A 10939-nucleotide genomic window follows, 5' to 3' on the forward strand; every position below is an offset into this window, starting at 1 on the left:
AAGAATTAAAAGATTTGGTTTGGAATTTTTTATAATTTTTTTTTCTAAAATTTTTATCTAAAACTGTTTTTCGTATCTTTTGGATTTTCAAGAAAAACGCAAAAAACTATTTTGGGGTTTGTTAGCCTTCGGGTTTTTATTTTTTTTACCACCCCTTTACAATTGGTGGTTAATTTTTATATCATGTATCATTTTATTCGTGAACCAAATGTGCATATATATCAAAAATGCAAAAACTTTCGAAGTGACAGATTTTACTGAACTATATGTTATGAAGAAAGAAGTTGATTAAAATATTTGTGAAGTAACCACTTCTGTTTGTCAGCTTTCAAGAGTTCAAAGCATACTCCTATTCTTCTTGTATTTGACTGTACTATTTTGTTAGTAATTTGGCATTCCTCACTTCAAAAATTGTTTTAATTTTTGAATAGCAAATGATGAATAATTACTCTATGAAAATATTCAAGGTTTCTCACAATTCGAAGACACTGTAGTGTTTCTGTCGGTACAACCCTCGTATAAATAACAAAAGAACGTTTTGACAATGTAAAATTTGCAAAAGCTACAAACATTTAACTGTCTATTGTAGAAGTGCAGCTCAGTTTTCCATATCGAGATGTTCAGATAAAAAGAGGATTAGATCCGAAAGATTTTTACGATTTAGAAGAAGAGATCGGAAGGTTTGTTGATAATTAAACATTATAAATAGCGTTCGTTAATTGTTTTGGTTTCAGAGGAAAGTTCGGGACGGTTTACAAATGCAGAGAAAAAACATCGAAATTGGCACTCGCTGCCAAGTTCGTTGGTTGCCCGAAAAAAGAAGATCGGAGAAATGTCGAGAGGGAAGTTGAAATCATGAGATCACTACAGCATCCGCGACTGTTGCAAATATTCGACGCCTTCGAAAACGGAAAGACGATGTGCGTGATTTTGGAACTGTAAGATAATAATTATCATGTGCAGCTGTAAAAACAAACAGTTCTAAATGAATCGTAATTTATTCTAGAATAGAAGGCGGAGAACTTTTCGAAAGAGTTATTGACGAAAATTTTATTTTAACAGAGAAAGCCTGCACAGTATTCATGAGACAGATTTGCGAAGGTATAGGGTATATCCATAAACAGGGTATTCTCCATTTAGATATGAAAGTGAGTATATTTTAACTAGCCCAGGGTCATACTGGAGCCTTGCATTGTAACGAATTGTTTAGTAGCTTTACTTGTTTAATAATAAGCAATTTATATAACAGTAACATTATTTTACAATTATTATTTATATCACTGCTTCCTCTTTGGTTCATACTATTTATCTCCTTCTTACTTATTACAGAAACTTTTCGTAGTTGTTTTTTGCTATAGCTTTCTGTGTCGCTTCTACGCTTTCAAAAAATGACATCGTATCGATCGCCGCCTTCGGTATTCGCTTGTTCCCATTGGTACAAAAACAAAAGATTATTGGATCCTTTACTTGTACCTTTATTTATACCAACCGTTTTAATTTTCGCTCCTTTAACGTTTAGGTATCCCTTTTAAACGTGAGGTTGAAACTAATATTTTTTAATAGTAATAATAGAATTTACAACCCTATTGTCTTCTAATTTAATACAGTAAAAAGGTACTTACCGTCTCTCCTTATTAAATCCTCTGTATAAGGGCTTTCCCGTTGCCGAGCACATTTAAAATTTAGCAGAAGGGCAAATTTCATACCAAAATAAAATAAACAATCCAGTAATTTGTATTCTGTATGGAATTGTTACATGGAAAACTTTAATTGAACTAATCCATGAACCTTCAAGGATTGTTATCGTAAAACTATGAACAAAGAAAATTCCTTGCTACATGTACCAAAAATGCAGTCTAAGTAAAATGAGAAATTTCTGGCAGAAACTTTGCCGCATGCTTGTCATTTATGCTCTACTTATTAACTTAACAACTAAGCCATAAAAATCGTGGCTATTTAAAGTTTATTTTCTGTACTTGCAGTGTATAGGTAACAACATCAATCTAAATAAAATTTCAAGGAAACACAACTTAAAAAGACATATAAAATCATAACTTTTTACAAAGCAAACAACAATTTTTAAAAAATATTTGTGTGGCTGTTAACGACGTTTCGTCCTCGAACGTTCTAGGCATCTTTAGGGGTTTCCGATGTTAATGGGTAGAAGACGTGATCTCCTTGAACATCAGTAGAGTTATAAGGATGTCCCGTGTGATCGAGGTCGAAACGTCCGCAATTGATAACATAAACCCAAAATTCTATAAAATATTATTCTGAAAATTCATTTTTGAATTTTTTACCCACTACACGCTACCTCAAATTAATGTGGGAAAAATTGTTGCTGTTGTCACACACCCCCGCCGGGAATCGAACCCGGGACTTTTGGCTTTACGCACCAATGTTCTGACCACTAAACTACGAGAGGTCAACAACAACAATTTTTCCCTCATTAATTTGAGGTAGCGTGTAGTGGGTAAAAAATTCAAAAATGAATTTTCAGAATAATATTTCATATTAAACTAACTCACTTCGAAAAGATGTCTATATTGTATGTATGTTTAACCAAAATTCTAAACATCCCAGGACGTCAACGAGGATATTTAGAATTATTCGGTTTGAATATTTAGACAATTTTTTTAATTCCAGCCTGAAAACATTTTATGTCTGACGCAGACAGGAAATCGCGTAAAAATAATAGATTTTGGTTTGGCGAGAAAATACGATCCTTCGAAAAAGCTGCAAGTACTTTTTGGTACTCCTGAATTTGTCGCCCCTGAAGTGGTAAATTTTGACGACATAGGCTACGGAACGGATATGTGGTCCGTTGGTGTTATCTGCTACGTGCTGTAAGCTCAAAGCACATTTGTGTCATTACCCACAATGTTATGCTTTTTCTTTTTTTAGTCTATCTGGTTTGTCACCATTTATGGGTGCGACAGATGTTGAAACAATGGCCAACGTCACGATAGCAAAGTACGATTTTGATGACGATGCCTTCAAAGACATTTCGGAAAATGCGAAAGACTTTATCACTAAGTTACTTCTAAAAGACATAAAGTAAGCACAAAATAAACATCAGCTTTTATTTTTATGCTTCTATTCCAAGCACGGCAAATGTTTTAAAGAGTGTAAAAACCATTAGGATAGTAATGGTACATTAGCTTTTGCTAGAACCTTGGCATAAAACCATATTGTAAGTTTTTAGCAAAATCAGACCGGATCAGTACTTGTTATCACTTCTTTTAATACTGGACACTAATAAATCCTCTTGGTTTTTTATTCTGGAAACAGGTTTACTAAATAGTACTCAGTACTAAATCATGTGAGAACGAGTTCTGGTGCTACGTTTTACACTAGCCCAGAAGTTTGTAGTCATTAGCACTCGGTTTACTTACTGGGCACTTTTTAGTAAATCTGCTTGATTTTTTTATTATTATGGTTAAACACACCATACATACATCTACACACACTACTGACGAGTGTTCGCACAACTTTTACACAGCTTAAATAAATGTTAGTGATAACAAATGAAACATTACCACTTGGTAACTGTGATAAGTGATTTAGTGGTAACTGAAAGTCCTGTTGGTATGACAAAGACCCAATTCAGTAAGCACACTATTTACACGAATTGTTGTTGTTTCAAATACAATTAACAGGCAACTAACTGAAAGCCATTGTTGTGTGTTTTATGACATTTATTTGTGATTGATTTTTTATTGTTTTTGTTTTTCTGTGTTGCTGTTTATTCGTTATTCTTACTAGTTGGGGTTTGTCCGGATTTTATTTTCTTTAAGGATTTCCTAACTAACCAATAACAGGGTCTTTGTCTACCTTTTTTCAGAAGTCGGATGATGTCGGAGGATTGTCTTAATCATCCTTGGCTAAAAAAGAAAAGTCCGCCGAAGATGCCGACAAACGAACGTAAAAATATTACAACCACAACGAAGAACAATAACACCAGCATGGAAACGACAAAAGAGAACCTAAAAAATTTCGTAGAACGTTGGAACGAACATCCGAACTCTCCATACGTCTTCGAAATGACACACCAAGTCATAATTCCACCGATTTCCGGTTTACAGCAACGTTCTAACTCTTTGCATTCACTTCAAGTTTGTTCCCCATCATCGTGTCAATCTTTGACTTCGTCCGTGGCTTCGGAAGATGGTTTCCTAGATACGAGCGATTCAAACTCCGTGGAGTATCTTCCAGATCATTTGAGAAGATCTTCAGACAGTTCGTTCTTCGTGAAAGGGTCAGACGTTGCAGAAAGAGCAAACTTGGCAGACGAAATACGAAAATTAACCGATAAACTTTTCCAACTCTCCTCAATGCCTGGTATTACAAATGGTACCAATGGTACAGAAGAAATTAACATTAAGGAGGAAGAGAAAAATGAAAGGAATGCCATTCAAAAGGGCCGTTTCACCGACAAATTGTTCACCGAATCGTCGACAACTCATCCAAGTAGCGGAGTACCATGGAGAAGGCAGAAGTTTAAAATCAACAATTTAAGTAGAGACGTCCCATTGCAACCGAAATATATTGCTTCGGCGAAGAAGATTGAAGCATTCTACTCCAACATGAACGGCTCTCAGCAGCGATCGAATACAATTAATTTACATGAGAAATGTTTTGAGCAATATCCTCTCCAAAATACCAATTCGGTTAGATGTATGACCCAAAAATTCGAAGAGAGCAATTTGGAATGTACTGCGAACGGCACGAAAGATATGTTACTGAAATTGTTGGAGCAATGGGATGAAGGGAAGACATCCCATAAACCCCTTCTTTCCAGACACGGGTCTATAGCTTCGGAATGGCTAAGAAGGGAATCCGTAGGGCAAAGAACAATAAGTTCATTGAACAGTTTCTTTCAAATGAGAGCTACAACAAAAACCCAAAACGGTCATGATGGTAATTAATTATCTAATTGAAAAGACGGAAGCACTGAAGATGTTACTATTTGTTTATTGTTTTGGAAATTTTATTTTCATTTCAGTGGATGTTTTTTTATTTATTTATCAAAAAACGGGACCATAATCTTGATAAGTGCGCTGTTTAATATTAATTGACACAATTCATACTTATAATTTTATTTTATTTATATTTTTATTTGTTATGTTATGTACTTATTTAGTTGTTTATTGTACGTTGATGTATTTATATAATTGTTAATCGGAAATATATATACTGTTTACGTTTGTTGAAGATACTTTTTTTGCAACCAATGTTGGCTTAAAATACCAAAAATATTTTTAAAAAAATTACGGCAGCCTTAACAAACCACTTAAAATATATATTTTTAGTATTCGTTTGAGATATGGTGCTATAAGAGGATTTTAGTTAGAGACATGTTAGAAGCAGGAACAGGAGTTAAGAGGGGTAGAGGTAGACGTAGATTAGATTACTGCTCGCAAATAATATGAAAGTAGGTTGCCTTATCATACGAGAAATATGAAGATTGACTCAAGACATGAAGAAATGGAGTGTGTCCAATCAGTCTTTGTTTTGAAAACCTTATGATGTTAATGATTCGCTTAATCAGTTTTTTAATGTTTGGTATTTTTAACCAAAATTGTTTGACCTTAAAACGAATTAATGATTTGGGTGGAATTTTGAAATGAAAATGTTTGATTTAAATATTCGCTTTTTGTAGGTACCTGCTTCCTTTACGTAAGGGTTGTTCATGGTTTTCTTTTACACTAAATAAAAGTACAATTTTCGTGTAGTTTAGCGTATTACAGCTAAACGAATAATGGCTAAAAATAAATTATTCCGTGTTTAAATATTAAGCATTTGTTTAACAGATGTAAGTGTGTTCTAAAACGCGGAATTTTCCGACAAAATAGTGTAAGATAATAATAATTTAAATAAGATATTTGGCAAAATTTCGGGAAAGTATACTTTTGGATTTGGCCAAGACCAAATGTTATTTTTGCAAATGTTCAAATGATTACTACTAACATGTACCATACCTGTCCGCAACAATTAATGTTTTATGTCTAACAAATGTTATGATGAAAATACGAGATGAATTCATACACAGTTTTAAATTTCGAAAATTAATTTTAATGGATACCTGTTGGAATTTTTGTTTAGTTTAAATTATTAAGAGGAAAAAAAATGCTGTCAAATTAAATAGTTGATCTATTGATAAGGGGTCGTCTATAAAATACGTACACAGACAAGATGGAGTAAGGGGTATTGTTTAGCGTGACGAGATGTCACAAGAGGGGAGAGATTTCTAAAAGAACGTGACGTTCGCAATTCATTACAGTGTAAACTCTTTATAATGTCACTCGATTTAACGACAAACTCCTTAAAACGTCGAAATTGCTTGACTTTGGTTGGTTTACATTGTTTTCTATACAATATTACACTCTATATAGCGCCACGGTCACTCTATTTAACGACAACAATGCAGAATTATAAATCATTAAGCAATACTTTCTAAGTTGCCGAAATAGATAAGAACTGCAGCTGTGTACGTTGTTGAAGAAGACGATCCTGTCCCTCCACCAAGCATCAAACAAGCACTTGATGCAGCGAAACTATTAAAAAAATACTTTTCATATAATCAAATTGATCCAGCAGTATCTCAAGATATGAGTAAGATGCGTAACACAATACAATTAAAATATTGGAGCAGCAAAAAACATCAGACGAAGATAACAGGCTATACGCAAAGTATGAATAATAATGTTCGTGTGCAAAATGTGTACTATATTGGTAAATGCATATTATTATAGAATAGTAAAATAATATCTTTTATTTCTCTCCATTTAACGACCACTCTTTCTAACGCCGAAAAATGTTCAGTCCCTTAAGTGTCGTTATATAGAGTTTACACTGTAATTTTATTTTATTTTTTTTTAACATGTTAGTTTCTTTTTTTATTTCTTCGTTTTATTGATATTAACCGCAGCTAATCGTTTATAGGGTAGATACATTAAAAAAGAGTGCGGGATGATCGGCCACATGTCTCACGCTTGTGTTACTAAAAAGCGCCCCATGAGAATGCATGTATTTTCGTGAAACTTTTGCGCAAAAAGTTCGAGTTGTTGGAAACTAGGGTGTAATAATTACATATTAGGTATTATTTGTTACCGGCAGTTTTTAATAATTTATTATTTATTAAATAACTATAGAGGGTTACAAAAATTTAAGTCTTTTAGCATTGAGTGTTCTTTTGGGGTAACGGGTAGGTATTTCTCTATAATTTTTAACGGAAGATGTACCTACTTCAGGGATTAGCGACCCTGCCCTTTCGTGAGCTCATGAATATCTTCTCGCTCAAACAATTACGAAGATATTCATGTCCCAAATCCTTATTTCCATGTTGCCACATACTAATTTTTAGTGCTTTTACTTGATTTCAATTATTTTTACTTTAATTTAACAATAGGTATATATATAACGCCAATAGTTCCAAAAACATTTGTAAATTATCAGTGCAGTAATTGTTTCGTTATGTAGTGGCTTGAAGTCTAATCTGTCAGGTACGCGATAGACTTGAAGCTGCCAAAATGTAACTGATAGGGTTTTCTGTATCTATTGGAGATAATGATGAGCAAAATTGGTCTTACAGGACTGTTAAGTCATTACTTCCGGTGAACTAATGAGTTAAATTACTTTAAGCAACTTTAATATATTCTTTTCTTGGAACAAATATTTTTTGCATTTGAAGTCTTGAGTTTTACTAGATTTTAACAATAAATATAAAAAAAAAAACTTTGCCACTATTCGAAAAAAAGGATCTACTCCTCGGAGTGTGTGTTCTTTGTTCCTTTGTCTGGATAACACAAGGTTAAAATAAAGAGACAAATCAATTTTTTTTCGATATTTTTAAATGACCAAGACGAAAACTTAACACGCAAGACCAAGACCGAGACTATATCAGCAAGACCATCGGTTTGGTGTAAACCAAGACTAGAAATATTTGAGCAAGTCCAAGACCAATTAGCAAGACCCAGATCAATGTCGAGACCAGGGCCGTAGCGATGAGCTCGGGGCCCCGGTGCGGTATTCCGCAAGGGGCCCTTCTTAAAATTGATGATCAGAAAAATGTCATTAAAAAAAATGTTTTAATTTCACGAATAGATGATTCCCCGTGCAGCACTAACAGATAACCTCTCACGGTGATGCCAACGTCCTGGTGTCGGCATGGGCGGCAGTCAGCAAGCACACCCAACTTCAGAAATAAAAAATTATGATGTTCATTTCGTAGTTTGACTCAGCTCATCTCTAACAGCATAGTTTTTTTTAGAAGTCATTTTTTGAAAACAGAAAACTGCTAAGGGGCCCCTCGACTGCGGGGGCCCCGGTGCGCCGCACCGCTTGAACCGGCCTCGCTACGGCCCTGGTCGAGTATAGTGATATTGGACTTTTGAGGGAATTTTTGGATTTATAAACTATCATTGATGGTAGAAACCCCATAAAAAAACTCCCACACTAATAAATTAATTTTTTTCTGAACTTCAGAAGAGCGCATTGATATCTCCTTGATCCCTAAAATTTTTCCAAGTCTAAATTCCTATTTTTGCAATGTTTTCTTTGAATAAGTAATTAAGTAAAGATTAGTGCGAATTTCAGTGAGAGGATGACCGGAGATCAGTGTTTACAACACCCGTGGCTCCTCCGAACGACGCCTCATCCTCCGACGCGACTAGACACCACCAAACTTAAGAGGTACGTTATCAAAAGACGTTGGATAAAAGCTGTGAACACTATCATTGCATTAAGAAGAATGGGAGCGAAACTAGACAACAACCACCAATAGTAGTAACATCGTTATTGTTAAATCGTCATTTTCAGATGTCTTGATGTTTGATTTGAATCGTGTGTTGAATTATTCGCCTTTTGTTATTTTGTCTGTTATCAGTTTTGAAGGAAAACAACTGACGGAAATTTGTCGAATAACATTTGACCACAATCAAAAACATGAAAGAACGAACAGGAACAAAATTACCTAAGCCAATCCTGATACTTCTGTTACCATTTCTTCCTGTAATTCTGAAATACCTACGTGCAGAATCAAGGACTATGAGAAAGGCCAGGAAACATGGGCGTAGACAGATAGGGGCAAGGTGGGAGCAGTGTCCCCACTATTAAGTTCATGACTCCCCTGAAAAAGGCTCTAGCGAGTCACGATATTGGTTCAAAGTTTAAAGACAGAAACCAAATACATTAAAATATAAACTTACAGCTATCGAAAATCTGCCCCCTCTAGTAAAAACTTCCCGCTACGCCCATGCCAGGAAGGAATCGCTATAAGAAGTAAATCTCCTTTTTGTTCCTTTATTAGATTTGATTCTACACGTAAGGCAAACCCTACACCTTATTTTTCAGTTTTTGACGTGACAACGTCTTATAATTCGATGGAGCCGGCTGCACGCACGAAAGAACATGACTCATGCGGCGTTACCTCGCTCTGAGGCGTTCCATTTAAGGCTTGAAGTGAAAGCGAGAGCGCGGAACGAGCGACAAAGAGGCACAATCGGCCTCCGCGTTCGGCAGCGTTCGACATCTGTCTCTCTCCTACTGGAGTGAGCGATGCCTACGCGTGGACAGCTGCTATACAATAATACGTTTCCATTTACCTCCTTCTCTATATCCATACAAAATATCTATCAAACAAATAAAATTAAAATTTTCTTTTGAAAAATGAAACCATTCCATCAGTATTTTCTTATGACGTTGTCACGTTCAACTATCGTAAGTAAACCGACTTTACAGACAATCGATTTTTTTACTATTAAAATAGAATCGACCTTTTCTTGTAAGTCGACGATATATTAAAAAAGGAGGAATTAAATAATAAAAAGATACGTTATAAGTATTAAGTCAATATAAATAGGTATCTACTTAATATGCTCGTAATGAAGTACTTTATAATTATTGAGAGATTGCATTTACGTCATCAACATAATCCAATCCACGAACCAATCCAAATAATAATAGCAACAGCATATTGTACAAGCTTTCGGAAAATAATGTAATCCCCTAATGGAGCAATTATCAATTTTTATTTTCAGAACTGATAATAGATCTGTAGTGTATGTATGTTTAATATAAAATTGTATGTGTGAAAAAAAATACTCATACGATTCATTTGTTAAAAATTTGCATTCCTTTTTATCTCTTTAGTAGGATAAAAAAAGGAACAAAACGCTGTAGTGTTTTTTACGTATTATATTCAAAACGCGTAATAATTTTGTGTGGTAAAATGTCTCGTATGCAGTTGTCTTTTGTTATTCATATAGTGATTGTTCCAGATCAAAGTGTGCTGATTTAGGTGTGATCGTCAGTTTTCTAATTTCTTAGGGTATTTACTTACAGTTACACTGCATCCTTATCAAGACAGTTACCGACATAATTTTGCTTGTATGTTATCTTCCCTTTGCCCGCCCTATTATGTAAGTATACGACTTAATTCTGTCGTACGTATACGTTATAATTTAAAAATGGACGAAAACAATACCACCGCCCGCGTACACAACGTCGTAGCTAAACAAAAACGTGGATGTTGGAGAAACCCGCTTTTTGAGGCCCTTTTTATGGTTAGGAAAAGTGCTAAACTAAACGAATTTGGGAATCCCAGTTATTTTTTAAATGGGTCTCTGGCTTGGAAACGAGTCATTTGGTTGAGAAATCTGATAACTTTTTGTGGTACCAGGTGACTCTGGTAGGATTTTTTTAGAATGGTGATTTTTTGCAGGGCCCCTTAATAAGGCACGAAAACGTTGGCTATCGCTTAAGCCTCTGTGCGTACATTTTAGCCCATGAAATTGTGTTTATGCTTTAAACAATTAATTCATTATTTACTTATATTTGGCTGAAGCAATTGCACATGACTATCTTCCTCATATAAAGTACCTTTCCTAGATTAATATAAAAGATTTTATTATTTAAACATCAGCTTTTATTTTTATGC

General features: G+C 34.6%; 1 protein-coding gene across 2 annotated transcripts in view; it reads left to right on the forward strand.

Annotated features, from left to right (window-relative positions):
- Positions 1–5208, forward strand: part of LOC108737395 (myosin light chain kinase, smooth muscle) — an 11469-nt gene extending 6261 nt beyond the window's left edge. For both annotated transcript variants that reach the window (XM_018470222.1, XM_018470221.1), the window contains 6 exons: positions 590–680; positions 735–938; positions 1007–1148; positions 2647–2846; positions 2905–3057; positions 3845–5208. In XM_018470222.1, coding sequence (XP_018325724.1) covers positions 590–680; positions 735–938; positions 1007–1148; positions 2647–2846; positions 2905–3057; positions 3845–4928 — 1874 coding nt within the window. In that variant the 3' untranslated portion in view covers positions 4929–5208. The remainder of the gene's footprint in view (positions 1–589; positions 681–734; positions 939–1006; positions 1149–2646; positions 2847–2904; positions 3058–3844) is intronic.
- The last annotated feature ends 5731 nt before the right edge of the window (positions 5209–10939 follow it).

The sequence above is a fragment of the Agrilus planipennis genome, unplaced genomic scaffold, assembly GCF_000699045.2.
Source record: "Agrilus planipennis isolate EAB-ADULT unplaced genomic scaffold, Apla_2.0 scaffold159, whole genome shotgun sequence".
In the NCBI taxonomy this organism is placed as follows: Eukaryota; Metazoa; Arthropoda; class Insecta; order Coleoptera; family Buprestidae; genus Agrilus; species Agrilus planipennis.